This window comes from Cavia porcellus, unplaced genomic scaffold (genome assembly GCF_034190915.1).
Source record: "Cavia porcellus strain 051 isolate PalLab524CR breed Dunkin Hartley unplaced genomic scaffold, mCavPor4.1 scaffold_1, whole genome shotgun sequence".
NCBI lineage: Eukaryota > Metazoa > Chordata > Mammalia > Rodentia > Caviidae > Cavia > Cavia porcellus.
Genome location: NW_026947484.1, coordinates 167,199,131 through 167,219,682, shown reverse-complemented (window position 1 = coordinate 167,219,682; position 20,552 = coordinate 167,199,131). Strand labels below are relative to the sequence as shown.

The 20,552-nt window shown below is 38.1% G+C and overlaps 1 protein-coding gene across 1 annotated transcript in view; it reads right to left on the bottom strand.

Annotated features, from left to right (window-relative positions):
- C5 (complement C5) overlaps positions 1–17,425 on the bottom strand; it is an 87,360-nt gene extending 69,935 nt beyond the window's left edge. The window contains exons 1-6 of the mRNA XM_003479135.4: positions 17,291–17,425; positions 13,286–13,478; positions 11,167–11,329; positions 6,292–6,362; positions 4,163–4,254; positions 1,164–1,246 (exon numbers count right to left, since the gene is read on the bottom strand). Coding sequence (XP_003479183.1) covers positions 1,164–1,246; positions 4,163–4,254; positions 6,292–6,362; positions 11,167–11,329; positions 13,286–13,478; positions 17,291–17,355 — 667 coding nt within the window. The 5' untranslated portion in view covers positions 17,356–17,425. The remainder of the gene's footprint in view (positions 1–1,163; positions 1,247–4,162; positions 4,255–6,291; positions 6,363–11,166; positions 11,330–13,285; positions 13,479–17,290) is intronic.
- Positions 17,426–20,552: the final 3,127 nt, after the last annotated feature.

Below are 20,552 nucleotides of genomic sequence, written 5' to 3'. Positions count from 1 at the left end.
AGGTGAGGCGAAGAGTGTTATAAATGTGGCTGGAGGAGAACCAGGCAGGGACCACTCAAAAATGAAGATTGTGATTCTCATTAACAGAGCTATTGGAGACTTTCAAATGCAGAATAATGCGATGACACTTGCATTTCAAGACTATTCTGGCTAATACAACACCAAGGAGGCTTTTGCCATAGTCCAGGGGGGAGCCTAGTGATGAATGATGAGGGCAGCTACTGTGGGTGGGTGAGGGTGAATGAACTCCAGAGCTACAGGGAAGCAGCAAAAGCCCCGGAGGAAGGGAGGCCAGTTAGATCACACGCTTGGGAACCTATCATCTTTAAGGTTGAGTTTTGTTATAATAAAATTTTGCCAATGTTTCCCTTGTTATTTGTTAAAATGTGTGCTAAGTATTTATTCTTTTCCCTATCGTTAGGTATCTCTCATGAGAATAAAAATAACTGCAAGCAAAAACAAAGTTAAAGGGGCTGGGGATTTAGCTCAGTGGCATAAGTGCCTGCCTGGCAAATACAAGAACATGAGTTTGATCCCTGGTACCAAAAATAAATAAATAAAAATAAAAAAGAAAGTTAAATTTGATAGCAGAGCATAGAGACCATTGTAAACAACTACCTGCAATTCATATGCTAATGAGTAGTTAACATGACCGGTTTCAAAAGAAGAATACCCTAAATCGTCATTACTCATAATACTATTTAGGGATTTGTGAGCTAGAAGGAAAATGGGGTTGAACCCAGGACAACCAAACTCAATTATCTTTGTTCTGTTGTTGTTGTTTGTAAATCTGCCGTGAATCACTTCGCCCTTACTCATTCCTATTACTCATTCACCTCATCTCTGATAGTTTCTCCTAAATTCCCAATTCTAGAGAGGACCTTAATAAGCCAAGCTTCGCAGGGGATTAGATCTCTTGTAGCTCTCTGACAAGGAACCCAAGTCCACGGAGACTGGCTGCTCCCTCCAGGTTAGCCTGTGCCACTGGATCTAGAACATAAGCCTTCAAACCAACACCAACACCTACCCACCCTTACCCTGTACTTCCAACCACACCAGCAGCCTCCTCTTCACCATGGAGTGATTTTACATTAGTAATCTTCATGAAAGAAACTATTGCAAAAATATTTTCAAAAGGCAAACCTGCAATTGTCAGAAATTACCATATTCTTTAATTTCAAAGTGGGTGGTTCCGCTCGTTGAAAAGTCCTCCTTGTATTTAGCTTTAATTGTCCACATGCCATATCTGTGAAAACAAAATACTTAAAATCATGGGTGTCATCAAATATTTTTTAATTTACATGGAGGAAATATAATAAATTCCTACATATTCATTTATTATTGTTTGAGACAGGGTCTCACTATGTAGCCCAGGCTGGCCTTGAACTCCAGGTAATCCTCCTGCCTCACTCTCCAGAGTGCCGGAATAACAGGTGTGTACCATCACACGTGTTTTGGGATACCAGGGGATCAAACTCACCACCTTATGTTTGCCAGGCAGATGAAGCAGATGCTTATGTCACTGAGCTAAATACCCAGTCCCCTAAATTCCTATTGTAAAGAGATATGGCCTGAGTAAATATTTTACTTGCAAGAGATTTTAAATAATAATAGAAATAATTCAGGATTTTTAGGATAATAGAAATTGTTTAGTAGTTAGGTTTTTCATATACTGCTTTTTTTCCCCAGGTATTTTATCTTTTTTTTTTTGTCTTTTTCCTTTTTATCGGTACTGGGGATCGAACTCACAACTGCCTGCTTGCAAGGCAGGAGCTTATGCCCCTGAGCTAAATTCCCAGCCCCCAGGTATTTTATCTTGACTTAGCTTTGATTTGAAGAACTGATGATAAACTGAAAATTGACTTAGTCTTAAAGTTTAATTGTGATAACATAATACTAGAATCCATCATATAGTACAAAATTCATAATAATATTTCTAGAAACATGTAATAAGAATGATATGATTTATACCTCACATAAACGGAATTCTGATTAAAGACAATGTAGGATTTTTTTTAAAGAGGGAGCTAATTTGTTTAACAGCTTTCATTTAAAAATAGTTACTCCAGCACTTGGGAGGCTGAGATAGGAGGATCGCTGCGCGTTCAAGACCAGCCTAAACTACAAAGTGAGCTCAAGGCCAGCCTGAACTGCATAGTGAGACCCTGTCTCAAAAAAAAGACAAAAAAAAAAAAAAAAAAAAAAAAAAGTTACTAAGCACTAAAGTAAGCACTGGAAATAAAAATGAACAAGACAGAAAGGCTAAGGTCCTCATAGAGGTAATGATCCATGGGAGTTCAAATACCCTTTTTCCATTCATCACCAGGTTTGATCTGGGCAAGTGACTTCACCTCATTTGTGAAATGAGAAAAATAACACCTACCATGTAGATTGCCTCTGTAGTCAATAATTGCTAATATCATGTAATTAGTGTTATTTATGTATTAATTGCCTTTACTTCTAATCCAGTGTTCTTTGCCTTTAGGAAAACAAATCTCTAATATATCTATTTGATGATTTAAGATATTATGATATTGAAATCATTCATATTAATGGACTAATGATTAACATGCAGATGAATCCTTCCGTTATAGTTACATTAACATTAAATGGTGATAATCATCATCATCAATCAACAAGTATTGACCCACTATGTTGAAGTGCTGAAACATTATACTGAATGATAAGGCCTCTGGCTTCAAGAAGTTTACAGTCTAGTGAGGTAATAAAAAGGCAAGCAAATTGCAAAGCAATTACAATATGGAAAGAAATATCAGGAAGCAAATGCACAAGATGCACAAGAGTGAAAACAATTGAGGGTTACACGACCCATCTCAGAATCACCTTTTTTGCAAAGGCAGCATGTCCCTTGAGAGGAGCAAGGTGAAGCCCATTCCAAGCAGAGGACCCACAGCGCACAGATAAGGAGGCAAGAAAGCACCTGTTGGGACAGACTCCCATGGCAGATCTAGAGTCTTTCAAGGAGCAATGGCACAAGATGCAGTTGGAGAAGATGATAGCAGAGAAACAGTAGTTCCAAGTCTGTACTATAAAGCATGTGAAATTCTTTAAAAAGTGCACAATTTTTAAATTCCTCCAATTGTACATATTCTCCAATTTCAACCCAAAATGTTAGAAAAATTTAGTATAATGAATTAAAACCCTCTCCTGTATATCAGAAGAAAAATGATCATAAAATAGTATACACTGAATTATATTGTAGTCATTTGCAGGGATCATGGCCTTATTTATCCTGTTCTATTTTAAGCTCCATGAAAGAAGGAACTGTGGATTCTCTGAGTCTGTTTTGCATCTCTTACTCCTACTGTGCTTTAGAGATGTAGAAATCTATTTGTTAAATATATATTGAATCGAATCCTTTTAAAACACACTCTTAAATCCTTTCATGTGAAGCCAGTGGAAGAAACAGCCCCGAAAACACTTTTTTCCGCCTTGGACAGTGCCTTCTGGGAGTCCATGCAAACAAAGGCTCCAGAGGACCTTATTTCCTAACACCCACAGCAAGGACCAGCCTTTTAGACGAACAGTCAATTAGATTTTTTCAGAGACACAAGTTGATGGTTTTAATGAACAAAAGCCCAGGGATTACATTTTGCTTCTTCCCCATTTTTATTTTGATATGCAAAGAGACTAAGTGACAAGTATTGGGATTTTTCTCTGTTTTGTTTTTGGAGACAGGCTCTTACTATGGTGCCCAAGGTGACCCCAAACTCCTGGGCTCACATGGTTCTGCTTCAGCCTCTCAAGTAATAGGAAATAAAATATTCCATGCAGAATGAACTGAAATCTACTACCAGGAATTTGTTTTTCTTTTTCTAGTCAGTGATTGGCCAGGAACTAGATTTGTCTTTTTACTAGACTAAAAAAGATTTTACACATCCACTCTTGTGACACCTCTTTGTAACACTGGGTGGCTCCCTGTGATCACATATCTGCTTAACAATATGGAATATCTGAAATATTGTATGCTTACAATATGGAAAGAAATATCAGGAAGCAAAGCACAAGATGCTGAGACGGAGAGTGAAAACAGTTGAGGATTACACGGAACTGTCTCAGAATCGCCTTTTTTGCAAAGGCAGCATGTCCCTTGAGATATACTTTTTATAGAAAACTTTATTAACCAATTATTTGTACATACTTAGGGTTGGGTGGAATCTTGAAGTCAGGAAAAGAGATAATGCCAGTGTAATCATTTTCTTCTACCATGTCAACTTCTGATCCTTCAGGGTCCTTTGAATAAAAACAAACAGGCCTGTCTTAGCTGCTTTTCTTTCTTTCTTTTTTTTTTTTTTTTTTTTTTTTTTTGCTATGAAAGAATACTGAGGATGGGTAATTGATAAAGGTTAGAGGTTTGACACCTGGCTTGAGGGCTGGGAGGTCTAAAAGGCTGGTGGTGGCATGTGGCAGGGCCCTGGTCCTACTTCAGCTCATGGTTGAATAGGGGAAGGGCAAGGAAGGCCATGGCAGAATTCACCTTCAGGACAAAGCCACTCAAAGAGCTAACTTCTCCCTTAATTGATCCATCGGGTGGAGCCCCATGAATTACACACCTCCAGCAAGGCTCTGCCGCCAACACTGCTGTGTGGGAGTTAAGATTTTAACACATAACTGTTCTTTTTTTTCTTTTTGGGGATATTCAACCCACATATCAGTCTTTAAAGCCTACAGCCTTTTAAAAAGTTAAAATGATTATGCAATCTTTGACCCGCAAAATTATTACAAAGAAATATAGCTTCGATTTAAAAACAGAACAATAACATTCAATTAAATGTTAAGAAAGACAAAATGCCCTTAAAGCCTCTTCCCTTCCTTTTACTGGAACCTCCCCACTTTCTCCTCATTATGTAGAAAGTCCACTGTCTTGTGCATGTTTTAAAAATAAGTATAACAAAATGTAAACAACAGTGAACCCAGATGGTTTTAATGAAACCAATGTAAAATTAGCAGGATTTACAAATATCAGAATCTAATTTTTTCTATGCTGCTTTGAAGCTGTTCAAAATGAATATTCTTTAAACTATATGTTTTTTAGTTAGACATTGGATAAATACACAGTATGGACATTTTGAGTTTGCTACAACTCTCTAAGTGGCTAAACAAATTTGAGAGCACTCATAACGCTTTTCCATATGCTTCCCTGTGTGTTTGAAATGGTAAGATGAGGCTTTGACCTTTGAACTACACGTGGCGGTGCTGTTTAGCCTTAGCTAAAGGACTTAGCATCGCTTACCATGACTTAAAGTTCCTAGCGGGAATGTTAAGGTGTGCTTTTTTCCCTTGAATTACAAACTGAAAAACTTAAAAGGGCCTATTGTGAACAAGGAGCAGCACTTATAACCAAGTGTCTTTCTATAATCCCATTATCAGCAGTGCACAGTCCTTTCAAGGTGATCTTTCTCAAGTAAGATTCAGGGTGCTTCCTGCATACTGATCCTGTGGCCCTGGGATCAGCTTCCTCAGGCTGCTCCCTGAGGAGTCACAGGGGACGGCTGGCATCTGTTCTTCTGCCTGTGATGCCAGGGTTGTCCTTCCCTAGAGTTCAACCATGCGACAAGGGATGAAGAGCTGATGTCCACATCTGTGACATCTGTGACATTCTTCCACAGCAAAAAAGCATTTGAGTTGATGCTGCCTCTCTTTAGTTCTCTTCCAAATTTTCCATCATTCAGCCACTTTATATACTATTCTTACTTTTTAAAAGATTCTATTTTTTTACCTCTTCCTGTCCCCAAAGATTAACTCAATGCTGTTTCTGATGAAAGACAGCCTGCACTGTTTTAAAGCAACCTACATCAATTCCTTTCGTTAAGACCCAGCTCAAGGATTCCTTCACTTCATTCCCTAAAAGAATTATATCAGCCCTCATCTCACTCAATTTTGTCTGCATAGTTGCGGAGGCCAGCTCTGAACTTTAGATCCTTCTGCCTCAGCCTCTGGATTACATAATTCTTTATCAAAATTATACAAATAAAAAATCTTGTGCAAAATAAATATTAAATTACTTCTTACTGATACCTGAGTGTTCATTAAAAAGGAAATCACCAAGGGACATACTTACATGATTTACCTCAAAATTCTTCAAACTGCAATATTTCGTTCTAATGAGGTTTTTTGCAAATGTCCATAGCTCTGCACAGCTATATTCATTTTGATCTATAATAACTGCTTATGAAACGTTGAACAATTGAGTGCTGAGTGAGGAAAAGGTTATGGAAGGAGACACTTGTCCAGAAGAATGAGTGGTGAACTCTTTCCTAAAATACTTACTATGAAAGTTAAAACAGTTTCTCTTTTGGCTGGCTTCAAGTCATCATTCAGCGAATAAACTCTAACTTTTACTGGAAAAATAATTGATATCAAAAAATTCTGTTAACACAGGGTATTTTGATTTTTGAAACAATCACCCTTAAAAGAGACAAATTTCACTTTAAAAATTCAACACACAGTTTGATTCCCAGTACCCCCTAAAAAAAATTCAACACATAATCCACACATGAAAACACACATTATAAAGGAGAAAAATATTAGTTTGTTGACATATACATGACTATTCTTTTAAAGTGAATCCCCTGGCATTTCTTAAAGAGCTATTTCTGGCCAATTTAAAGTAGAATCTACTCCAATATTAAAAAAAAAATAAAGTAGAATCTACTTTGTTGAAATACACTCACAATTTTTGGAAAGACATCCATCGTACAACATTAGCTGTTTCGGTAATTAAGCCATTATTTATCATGAATCTCATAGTAGCTAAATAGTGGTAATTGGAAGCATAATATATTGTCTTATATCAGGACTAAAATTTTTAATGGAAACCTGGGCATTTGATTCAGAGGTTTGTTCTCTCTTCCACTTACAAAAACCAACAAGGCCCCAAATTAGTTCGTAGTACTAAAAGCAGCTTTGAATTATATGCTTTTGTTACAGTTATTGAGCAAATCCAAAGATTTTCCTCTCATTGGTAAATGAGTGATGCCAGGACTCAGTGCTGTTACCTTTCATTTCTTTCTGTCAGTTGATAGATCCTTACTTTTTTTTTAAAGAAAAAAAACAGAAAAAGGGTAGACATAATACATTATTTCAAAAAAATGAACAGTAAGAAATCACTAGTTGAGAATTACATATTGTCCTCTTAGAGATAGTTGTTCAAGTTACAAAAGTGAAGCATACAAAGTACGCATTCAAATAGCGAGACTGCAAACAGTTCTGTTCAACTATCCAACAAAAACTTAATAATATGGTTATCAATACTATACAAGATCTTTACTTTTTAAACCAAAGCCTCTGCTTAGTTTTTTGCTCTTCGCTGTTTGGTACACACCAATCCAGCCCCTTTCAATGACACAGTGTAATTTCTCAGGGCTTTGCTGATGTTCAAATCATTCCATGGCCAAAACTCTACCCACATTATAAAACAGAACTGATGGTACTGTAATTTCAATACTGTTTAGAGGGTCAGTATTTTATACAAAGCTCTACAAAGAAGCTACATCAAATCCAAGTTTAAATTGGGTGTGGCAGTACACACTTGTCATCCCAGCACTCTGGGAGGCTAAGACAGGAAGATCACAAGTTCAAACCCAGACTGGATAACAGGAACTTAGTGAGACCCTATCTCAAGAGAAAAAATAAAAATTTTATAAAGGGGTAGGGATGTACCTTAGTGCAAAACCTTGCCCCCCCAAAAGACTTTACTAAGACACAGATAAAAGCAAGCTGCTCAGTGTATCTCCCATAGTTTGCTCTCTGCCTTCTCTCACACCAGTCTTCTGCCTTGACTCTTTCTCCCTTAAAGGACACACTCTGTCCAGGCCTCAGCATCACTGGGGAAAGTAACACAGGCCGTATGCCACCAAAGTTAAGAGCACAGGCCCTGGAATCCAAAACTCCTGCCTCTTTCACTTTCTCATGTGACCTTGAGTTGGATACTTAATCTCTCTAAACCTGATTATCTCATTGTTAACACGGGAATCCTAGCCTGTTTCCGCAGTGTAGTTGTGGGCATTGAAGGAAACAATGCTTTTGCAGAGGGCAGCACATAAAAGCAATCAATAAACGTTTATGATTGTTTCTATGATTTGTATTTGTCTAACCCAGCCTGTGTTTAAGATCATTAATCTTGTCTCCACAGCAATGATTACCAAAGGCAAGATCAATGCAATTTTCCTGCTAAAAATAGGGTTTATTAAGTTAAAGAAACTGTTGAATGCCATCCATGTTCCAGACAGCATGCTAGGTGCTGAGATACAGTAGTGAAAGAAAGGAGGCACAGACGTCTTAGTGGAGAAGAGGGGTAAAGAGAAGTGCAGGTGAGATTTCAGGAGTGGGAAGTGTTACAAAGGACACCTGCCTGGCTTCCTGAAAGTAGAGCACAGAGGGAATGAGAGATGTGGCTCAGTGGTGCAGCTCCCTGGGGTGGATCTCTAGCACTACCAAGAAATAGAGGAAGAGGGGGAGAGAGAGAGAGACAGACAGACAGACAGACAGAGACAGAACTGAAGTGGTAGTTAGTGAGCTTAGAAAAGACCGCTCTCCACAGGGCCTGGGGTCACATAAAGGCTGGCGTATGAGTTAACAAGGCAAAAGAGGGCAGAAGAGAGTACTGGGCAGCGATAATGGCACATCCGGCAATGATGTGGAGGAGGAAGAAGTGGAGAAAGCAACTGCATTGAGATTTGGTCGAGGATCTTGAGTCCCGTAGGTGATGAAGCTGGGGAAGAGGGCTGAGGTACTTGGGTCAATAGTTTAACATCTTTTATCTTATAAAGGCTTAGAGACTTAAATCTTAGTCCTAAAGGTGGATACACTAAAGACTGCAGATTAAATGTGTCAGGACATTAGAACTATGAGCAGTAAGACTGAATCACTTCTTTGAGTTAGGATCTTGCTATATAATTCAGGGTAGCCTTGACCTCATAAGGTATCCCAGGCTGGCCTCAAACTCATGGCAATCCTCCTGCGTCAGCCTCTCAATGGGATAGCAGAGGTGTGCCACCACACCCGACATCACATTTTTAAAAGTTATTTTTAAGTAATTTCTTTTCTTTTGTGCAAAAAAGGTTTTGCATCATTCCATGGATTAGGTAGTAATGGAAACTACTATAAGTAGTGCTTATTATTTGTTAGGCATTATTTTAAGTCCCACCCCTATATATATGAATTTACTTAATTTTCACAATTCTAGGAAGGAAATTATATAATTATCTTTATTTTACAAATCAGGAAAGTGGGACTCTGAAAGTCTAACTGATATGGGATCACAGAGCTAATAACATCTCAGACTGGGATTTGAACCTAGGTACTCAGGTTCCAGGATCTGCTTTTCATTATGCTTAACGACCTGGTGAATGTGCCTGCAGTATATTAAGGGCATCCTGTGGATTTCCTCTACTATAAGAAGAGCTGAGAATGCTTCATTTTCTTAAAGTCCTAAAAAATAATAGTGAGGACCTCCTTAAGAAGAATCTTGACAACTAAGAAAGGTCTCAGGCTCTGAATATTAGACCATGTACCTAATTAGGTTTTAGGCAGTGTGAACAGCACTCAATCAGCAAAGCATTCTCTGATATAAGAGAAGGAAAAGAGTGAGTTTATGCTTAATTCTGAGTATGATTAAGCTTTAGAGGATCCAAATGTATTGCCCTGTAAGGCAAATCATCTTTTTGTAACCAAGACATGTTAGTATTTTGGCAATAGTATTCTAGCTGATAGCAATATCCCATGACCTCTCGGCCTTCCTTTCTGAGCAGACTGTAACAGGAGCTGCTCTGAGATACGCCAGGCAGAGCCCCCACCTGCCTCATTTCTGTCATCAGGTGCACCAACACTTAGCAGCTTTCTACCATTTGCGGTTTTTCAACAAAATTTGCTGGTCCCTTTCTCTGTCCTTCCCCAACCAATATAATGAATGAAACATCAGTCTCTCATAATTCCAACTCTGATATACTCTAAAATCAATAATGTTAAGAAAGAGAGATGAGGGAATTGGAGGCTTTGCAAACACATATATATATAATGAGCGGCATTCACTCTTTTCTGTGTCTTTCAGTTCATTCAGAATGCAAAGTGTGATTAAAAATATGATGAATACTGAATTTTAAAAAATGTGGCATAGTAGAAACACATTGCCATGAACCTCCCTGAAAATGCTCCTCCTGCTTTAAACCCACTTATGCCACCATTCTGAAGCAGTTCTCTTGCCTGAGTGTCTGCTGCTGTGATGGCTGCCTCAATGTCCTGAATGGGTTCAAAACATTTATCTTTTCTAGTCATCATGACTTTGGGGAAGAGCCACAAGTCACACGGTGCCAGATCTAGTGAATAAAGTGGATGAGGATGCACCACAATGCTTTTCTAAGTTGCCTTTCTGTTGGCGAGTACTCTGTAGCAGCACTCATGGTATTACTTTTCTTTTATCGCCTCTCATAAAGATTCTCATGAAAAGGATTTGTAGAACTGCTTCAGAGAATGTGAAGAACGATGTGATAAGTGTGTTCCAAGTGTAGGAGAGTATTTTTAGCAGGATTAATGGCAGCGTCTCTTTCACCATAATAAATTTTTTAAAAATTTAAACATTCACCACGTATTTTGATGACATGTTTTAAATCCAGGCATTCCTCTACCACCACCCTTTTCATTCCTAACAGAAGAATGATAAAGTCATGCACTTTCTTTGGCAGATGCCCTTTGGAAATTAATATCTGTGCATTTCTTTGGTCTAGTTCATTCTTTGCTGAAATATTAATCCCACTGGCTTGGATTTGTTTCCCCAATTTGAGGATCATCATCAGGATCAATGAAATTCTTTATGAACATGGTTGTATAATAAATGCTTTGCTGTATGTGCAATTATGCCTTTAATTGTTCCATAAGCAACAACATGTGACAATGTTTAAAAAGCTTCTATTTTCCTGCTTGGAAGTATTTCATAGTGCAGATAATGTAACTGATTTTGCAATTTAGTGATTTCTCTATAAATTTAAATTTAAAACGCTGTTGGAAAATATAAAAGTTCTTACAAGTTGAGTGCCTTTAGAGCAAGATGGAAATCTGTCTCTATGCAATTCTAGGTATTAAAAACTAAATATACTGTCAGTTTCCCTAGACACCCCTTCCCATAGGAAAAAACATCTTACACTCTACCTGACTGGTGTGGAGTGTAGACAGGTTTGTCTGTGTGAATGAATAGAAATCCATTGTCATAGGTTATTGGCATTTTTTTCGATTTTGAAAAGTGCTTTGATACAACTTCCAAATACACATGTGAAACAGAGTTTTGTCCTCCGGACAACTGTTTAGGCTGTATCTGTAAAAGAAAACATTGATGAGAAAGAGTACACTAATTCTAAGGTTATAAAACACATCAACTTTCCAGCAATCATCTTAATCTCATTAGAATAAAATTGAGTCTGTAAAAAGTGATACAGGAGAGAGGGGGAAAATTAATGTTCATAGCTATTCAGTGTCTATTATCTTAAAATTTAGTTTTAAGCAATTGAAAGTCTTTTTGGTTCTGTGTTTCCTAATTTTTATACACACTAATAAAACTACTACTATAGAAACTCATATGAAGTCTTCAATTAATCAGCTCACTGGGTTAACTCGCACTTTTCATTCCCTCTACATGGATGGCGTCTTGAGTGTTGCCTTGGAGAGTTAGTATTATATCACTCGTTTCTGCTTTCACTGGGTGGACACACACTTTCCAATTTGTGTATGTAATTGCAAAAGTCCCCTTTATGTTCAATGACATGTGAATTTAATAATAATGATGTATGAGAAAAGGGGAAAAACTTGCTCTTATAAAAATTTAGCCTTTGGAAATATGGGATGACAGTTAATCACTAAAACCAACTGCTGTAGGATTAGGTATATGAATTTATCGTAGAAATTTGGAAAACAGTAAAAAAAATTCACATTTATTCTGCACTCAAATTGCTTTCCAAGTGTCTCTAAGTTCTTTTTCTACTTTTAAAGAAAAAAAATTACAGAGCAAAGATGATTTGTTTAACTTGTAACATCTGGTAAATAAGATTTGACACTTCACTCAGTGGACTTACACACTTAAAAGACTGCAGCATGATATCAAATATTTGGCAAAGAAACATACTTTATAACGTTAAGGGAAAATTGAAAGCCTATGCTGTGTAGTAATTTGTATGAGTCCTCTCACCTTCATCTACTTTTCACAAGTCAGTGGAAGTATCTGTTAAGACACCAGGATATTGACCATAAAAACATTAATGAAAGAATCCCTATGTTGGTTAGAATATCTTTAGATCACTTGTAAGGCATAAAAGATATGGCAGACTCTATGTTTATAGTTATTATTTAGAATTTTATAAAAAAAATAACTTATAATGTGACTAAAATATACACAAACCTAAAATTAGGTATAATCTTATGGTTATTACTTTTACATAATTAAAATAAAAATAAGCTAACAAAATGAATTCAAAATATTTAAAAATTCAATGTAGTTTTAATTGAAAACTATAAAATTTTGATTTTTAATTTCTTTTATAAATAAAGAACTCATTTTAGAGAAACACTGATCGAAACCCTGTTCCAAGTCTGATACGCTCTAATTTTTTTTGTTTTGCATTAAGTATCAGAATTTGCAATAAGAAAACAGTTGAAAGCATGTCTCTAAGCAATGTATAATATACAGTATGTAAATAAGAGTTATTTGATCAAAGTTGTTCTATTAATTAGGGGTTACAGTGAAAACTACTTAACTTAGTAGTTAATACTTTTATTAGTTTTAAAGAGTATAATTGTAGACTATTGGAGTTTAAGCATTCAATAGCACCCATTAAATTTTTATAATATACCACAGATCAACATTGATATTCGTATTTCTCTAATTCCTCTATAATGATAATTTCCATAGCAACAGAGCATTTTTAATTCACATCCACATGTTTTCACATTAGCACAATTTTATTTTCTGGGAGGGAGAATGTAAACATTGACATGCATTGTTCAAAAGAAAACACAATTCTTTTTTTTGGTACCGGGAATTGAATTTAGAACTTTGTGCTCACTGGTGCTTATGCCACTGAGCTACATCCCTGGCCCAGAAGATATGATTCTGTTTAGAATTTTCTGTTTGATTCACTATTATTAGAGGTTGATAAACATCTAGTCACACAGTGCTAGAGTGGTACAAATGCAATATCTACATTATCAGTATTCAAATGTTCACGTTTTTACTAAAAATACTTCACACATATAAAGAAAATGAAGGATAAAAACATACTGTTAAGAAGGCAGAGTTCTGAAATTTATTTTCTGGTGATAAATTAACATACTCTGAAGCATAACTAAACTTTTTATCAGGATAACTTTTAAGAGAGATTGTAGCATCAAATGCTTCAGTGTATCCATAAACTTGAATTACAATATTTTCAGATGCTCCAACTCGCAATACTTTTGATGCTGAAATGACGTATCTGTTGAAAGAGAAAAAGAAAAGTTGCAGTATCTTTGTACAACGCTTTGTAAAATTCAGATGTGCTTTCTTTACCCTTGAGAGATTCAATTTAAAATGGACTATTTCAAGTTACAATTATTAAAATAAAAATTTACTTTCTGATCTATGAGAATTTCAACATAGTTTCCAAGAAAAAATAGTTTGGAATTAAGAGCAAAGAAACAGAGCTAGGGGTTGGGTTACTGTTAGGAAGGCAGTAATGACGCCTCCCTCCCGTGGCCTTCCTGCAGCTGAGAGGACTTAATGACGTTGACTAGAACTGTAAGCCAGTGTCTTTCATTTTTTTTCTCCCCCCCAAAATAAATAAATAATGCAGGGACTAGAACTCCAGCTCTGCCATCTGCTGGCTGAGTGACTAATATAAAAGTCACTAATCTCTGAGGCCAAAATAGTACGCCTGTGGAATACATCACTTTTTAAAACATCAGGCTGCTGCTAGGGTTAAATAAAAGCATGTTTATGAAAGTACCCAGCATGCTTAGTAGCCAATAAATAATAAGATTCACCAATTTCACTAAGATTTCGCATTATATTGATGAGTGGCTAAAGACAGACAGAATAAAAGTGCATCTGAAATGAAAATAGTGAATGCTGGAGGACCTGCAGGAACCCAGCAGTAGCAGCAGCAGCCTTCAATGCAATAACAACAGTAACTCAGTAGTTGTATATCAGAACCCATGTCAGCACTTTATATAGGATAGCTTTAATCTTTAGAATAAGTCAGTGATGTAGCACTAATATTCCTATTTGTCATGTGATCAGAGGTTAATTTGACTAAGGCACAAGACTTATAATTGAATGAACCAGGGTTGCATAGTCAGGTATCTCAATTATCATGCCTATCACTGAGGTGAAGGTCACAAGTACCTTCCTGACCATAGACTATTCTCTCAATATTGTTTTTCATACATTTTATACAACAATGGTAATAGATCTATTACAAGCTTTCAAAACACATTTTGAAAAGGGTAGCTTGTTTCACTGTCTCACTGAATGAAAACTTACAAGTACTAACTAGATTAGTGATAATATACCCCAAAACTATCTAATTTGAGTAGTGATTGCTGTGTATTATTACAAAGAAAGAATTGTTTATCAATCCCAAAAGGCGTGGTAATTAACGCGGCTTGGAGTCCACACTCACTCACATACCCCAGAAGAATTTTTCAGTCTCCTGCAACATTAGAGCATTTTAAAATTCTTCGAAAATAAGCAAGTTTTTAGTAGCAATAAATTAGGTTGGCAACAATTAAATCCTTTAAAGGACCTGGCAGTTTTTCTACATAACTAAAGGGGAGTCACTTACCAGAACCTGAGACTCCAGATTTCTAACCATTGTCTGACATACGTGCTTAGCAGGGAACCACAGGCAAGGAGGAATGGTGACAAGGTACATTTACTAAAGCCTTCCTGTGTGCTAGGCAGCTTCTAAATACTTTTTATACATACAACTCATTGTGTTGCTACATCTGTGTGCTTGGTGAGGAAGGTCTTCTGTTCCCGTACAAAGATGAACAAGCTAAGAATACGCCTGCCCCAGGTAAGTTATAGAAATTAAAAACTCATTGTGAGCAGTCTACTTCCAGAATCAACAGCTTTAAAAGCCATTTTGAACTGAATTTATGAAGCATTTTGCAATCAGAAAAAATCAAGGAACAAAGACTGCTTCAATGTCAATATTCTTAGAGGCTCTAGGTTTTCCAGTTTGCTATTGTTTTTCATTGTCTATTGGTGGTAATGAGACATAAACTACTAGGTGGTTAGCAGCCCTTAAACAATGGCTCTAGGGACCATCCTTCATCAAACTTCGGTCCTTATTGATGTATCATCCATAGGAAGAATTTCGTAGTTACTTCTTTTAATAGCTGCAGAGGATCAGGCTCCAGAGTTTGCAGAGTGGGGAGAATGTTACGTTGGTGAGATGGCTCGTGTCTAGATGTTCCTTAAAGCCTTATGCAGTCACAGGTGGGGCTTTTCAGAGGTGGCTGGATCTAGAATGTGTAACACTGGGCTTAAAGGTACATGGTTATTGAATTAGTCTACTGATTGGTTTGTATAGTTCTGGGTGTGGATAACGGGAAGGCGCATGAGTGTGGGTGCCACCCCCCACTTCCAGTGCGTAGCCCAGCTAGAATACAAGGGACAGAAGTAGGGCTGTTGCCGCCTCACTCTTTGCTGCTTTGGCGCCTTCCCACCTTCTACCTGCTGTGAGCTGTTCCTCCTCTGGATGTGCCTCTGCCTTGCTACCCTGCCTTGGAGCCTGATGATTATGAACTGAAACCTCTTCAAACTGTGAGCCAAATAAACCTCTCTTCCTTTCACTTTGGGCATCAGGTATTTTGTCTCAGCAGCAAGCAAAGAAACCAAGACATTTGGCCTTCATCTAGTGTGTTTGTCTACCAGATATTTGTGTTTGCTTCCTCACTGCCTTCAAACTCTGTTTGAGTAACACTTCCCGAAGAGACCTTTCCTGTCCACTCTTCTAGGGACCCCCTTGTTACCTTCTTATTCTCCATTATTGGTTTCTTTCATATTCTGTAACTGGTTGTTCTTTTTATTCATTCTTTCATTGGTTTCCCCATTTAGTTTTTTGGCTTGCCCACTAGAATGCAAGCTTTAGGAATTGTCTTTTCCCATCTGGTACATCCTCACTGCCTACCACATGGCTGGTGCTCAATAAATATTTGTTGAAACAATCAATTAAAGTCATTGATTAGCATGCTGTAAGTTGCACGCTCTTGCTTTTTCAGAGAAAATAAGAGAATGCTTTTTTTCAATTAAAAGTCAGTGTAACACAGTTGAAAGAATTTACAATACCCCCCTAAGAATCTTACAACTTGAGGTTCTAACACTTCTTTTACTCTTGTGAAGTCAATCGCAGACTCTATGAGTTTCTACTACTCACCTGTCCAAAATGAATGGCCAGCTGGTAAAGAGAGTGACAGAAAAATGCTGTTTATGACAAGGAAAAAAACCTAAAAGAGTAAACGGAAGGTGGGGCTGGGGATTTAGCTCAGCGGCGTAAGCGTCTGCCTTGCAAGCAAGCAATCATGAGTTCGATCCCTGGCACTGATAAAAAGGAAAAAGACAAAAAAAAAAAAAAAAAAAAAAGAGTAAACGGAAGGGCTTAATAAATGTCCTACCTTTGTCTCTGGCAATGGGACCTTTAACCAATCACCTCCCCTATCTGGACTTACCTTGTATATAAAATGAATAGATAATATCATTAGATAATATCAACCTACTATTCTGTACCAAGACATTATTTCTAGGTAGAAGATTGATTTTTATAAGGCATGCTTTAAAACTCTAAGGATTTCAATGATACTAAAATTTGTAAAGAATGAGTTCATAAACATAGAAATAATTGCAACAATAAATTTTCAAATCACAGCCTTAGAATTGGCTCCAAGTAACTTTGGTTTAGCTGTGTACACTCCAGGGCAAATACAAAGAAAACTAACACCAATATGAATAAGCATTAAAAGCCAAGAAAGATTATGATTTCGGGTTTGCCTTTCAGTTTCTTGAAAGAAGAATTTGAATAATTGCCTCCTTCTTTTTTATATAAACAACAAACTGACAAAAGCTATGTTGTTAGCCACGCATCAAATGAAAATGCTTCCATCACTTTTCCATTCAGAAATGAAACGATGGTTTTGAAACTCAGAAAAAGAAAATGATTTTCAAATTAACACAATCTGTTAAATTTACTTTTTCACTCATCATGGAAAGAAAATTGTAAAATGAAGATGTTTTTGTTTTACTTACGTTTGTTCCTGACTCCAACTTTGCTCCAGGAAGATTAAAAAACAAAGAATTCCCAACAGGCCCATGGCTATAGGTGGTGTTAAACCATGGATACAACTTTTGGGAAATGCTCTTCCTTTTCAATTGAGCTTCAAGAATTTGGATAAATAGTTCTCTGGTTAATTATTAATGTTAGGAAGAGCTCTTTAAGTAAGAGAACTAAAATCTGATTAGTATACCTTTTCATGTCCAGCGATAAAGCCTGGAGTTATTTTACAGGAATTTATATCTGGGGGACTTGTTTTTATTAATACAAATAAAAGGACTCCAAAATGAGACTCTGGGACTAAAAAAGCAGGAATCATCTTCCTCTTGGTATGTCTTCTGTGGCAGGGTGTTTTCTGTGATGTGGTGCCATCTTTAAAAGGGCCTCTGGAAGGTTCCAGTTGTTTTTTCTCCTATTAACAGACACCCACGCAGATTCATTTCAAACTGACATGATTTTCAAGTGGCCCTGAATCAGCCAAGGCTCACAAAGCTTCTTACAACAACTGAGTCTAATAACAAATTTAGATGAAATAAAATTTTAAAGATTTTCATTAAATTTATTGTTAGGATTTTTATGTTCATTAGAACGTTTTTATTTTATTTTCACTAGTACTAAGCTCTACCTTAGTATACAATTTTACTGCATTTTAAACTATAAAACAGGTATCTCTAAACATTTGTGTAAGTCAGCTCTTTATGGTCACATTGGCATTCTTTGTTTTGAATTCATAAGATTCTATTTGCTAACTCTTTAACAGTGAATTTGTTAGGAGACAAAAGGAGCACAGAGGAGAACTCGATACATTTCATATGTCACTGAAATGGCAAAAATCTGTCACTATCATCCGATCATCTAGCCCATTTATTTCAAAAGGAAGTCTGTAAAATAATTAAGCTAGGTTGCGAAAGATGGGCCAAGTTAAAATAAACAAAGTACTGTTGCCATCATTTTCGGGAAAAGGAATTTAAGAGAGAACAAGAACACTAATCAACATAGGTGATATTTGTATTTAAACTGAAAAGAAGCTTGCTTATTTGTGCTATAGAGCAAATTCTAATAAACAGTATCTGCAAACCATTGGCCTGTGTCTGTAGTAAAAATATTTAAAGAATGGTGGATCGCAAAGGTTTTCTGCAGAACAGAAGTTCCATAATGTGTATAGAGCCTCCATTATGTTTAACAAAAACATTCTCAATCTGTCTTCTAAACATGGCTCAAAGGTGAATTTTTATTAATGTAATGTGACATGTGAGCAATACTTTGGCTTTTTTTTTTTTTATAAACACTGCTTTTTTAAAAGAGAAAGATCTCAGATCTTGCAGAAACTGTATTAGTCATTTAATTTTCTTGTAAAAATGGCACCTCCCATCTGCCATCGAGGAGCCCAAATAATTTCACCTGATTGCCAGCCCCTCCTGACTTAGGTCCTGCTTGGTTCTCCAGATTTTATGCTCCCATTCTTTATTTCAGCCAAGTAACTGGATGGCTTGTGATTGTTTCCTGGCTTTGTCATGGCATGAAGTTGCTCCTGGACGGGTACTAACTTTGTAGCTCTCAATGGGTGTTGGGAGCCGCAGCCCCGAGCCCAGTCGCCTCACTTGGCGGACGTGAGGCCTGTAGTAAAGAGTAAAGCCTGAGGTAGATTACCCCTCCCATCGAGCACGTTAGTTTCCTGCTTACCGCGTAAGCAACCCGCTCAACAATATAGTCTGCCTGGCAACTGATGATGTTAGCCAATCAGCTTGCCTTGCTTACTTTAACATGATTGGACACTGTATCCGTATATATACTGGTGCCACCCCTGGGGGGGAAGAAGAAGCCCGGAAGTAGAAGCCCAGAAGGAGCCGCGGGGAGCGGACCAAAGGAGGCTTCGGCTGGGAGCGATCCCAGGGCAGGCTGTACGGAGAAGAAAAATAAAAGAAAAGGTTGTCCACTGCCAGACTTTGTCGTGTGTCCTTCCTGCCGGCCGGGAGCGGACATCGACACACACATAGGAATTCAAGATACTCAACACACACAAAACTAATTTCTTTATTCGTTTCATACATTTTTACTCAAAATACATCTCTGAAGTGGTCTTTAATGTTGGAGAAATTGCTGTTCAACCAAGGAATGTTGCAGAAAGGAATTTCTATCAGTGACTTAATTTGGTGTTGCTTCCAAGCTGTTACCCTTGAGCTAGGACTTTCTCTCATTTGCTTCCTGTATCTGTAATTCCCTCTCAGTAAATTCATCTCATGTCAACCTTCAAAAGGTCCAATTAATCTGGTCCACTTAATACTGTGTTTTCAATGTCCTATTACTGATTCCTGTGTGTGAATCCTATTTGTATATTTTATTGGTTGTGTGTGTGTGTGTGTGTGTGTGTGTAAGCTCTCAAGAGCTTACAAAAGTACAAAAGTACGCAGGGTATTTGAGCAGGCCCAGTCAGGGAGCTCCCGAGAGGGGCCCGTCAAGGGGAACAAAGATGCTAAGGAGAAGGACGGGGCTCTAGCCTCGGAGTCGTCTGACTCCGAGGACGAGGGAAAGTTGAATGGCAAGGAGGCCAAAGAGACCAGCTGTCAGGAGCCTAAGTCGCTCGATAAGGAGTCGCAGGGTTCTTTCCCAGCGTTGCGCCGTGAACTGCGCTCCGCTCAACTTGGTCTGCGGAGGAGTAGGGAGCTCCTGAGCGCTCCCCGGCGCGAGAGGGAGGCGAAGCCTTCCGCCCCACCTTGGGGGCTGTTCCCGGAGGCGATCCCTCGCCGCGAGGCGGCCGCCCGGGAGCTCCCTTCCCCTTCGCCAGAACAGGAAGTGATGCACGGGCCCCCATTTTCCGCCCAATCATGGCCGCCGTCTTATGCTCCGCCGCCGGCGGGTCGGTATTTTTACAGGCGGCTTTGGCAGGGGGGATGTTTGTCTCATGAGGTACATCCACCACCTGGAATAGATAGTGGCCCCTACGGGATATTTCCTGTACAAGTAGCTATGGGCCAGGGACGTAATGCATGGGAGCCTTTTGAGATAAAGCAGATTAGAGAACTTAAAAATGCAGTTACAACCTTTGGGCCGACTGCGCCTTACACCATTGCCATGCTGGAGAACCTGTCTTCTGGGCCCCTCACCCCCGCAGACTGGATTCAGCTGGCAAAGGCGTGTCTGCCCTCGGGTAGTTACCTGGATTGGCGAGCCTGGTACGCAGAGTTCTCTGCAGAGCAGGCTGAGAGAAACGCCAGTCGGGGAAACCGGGGGTGGAAC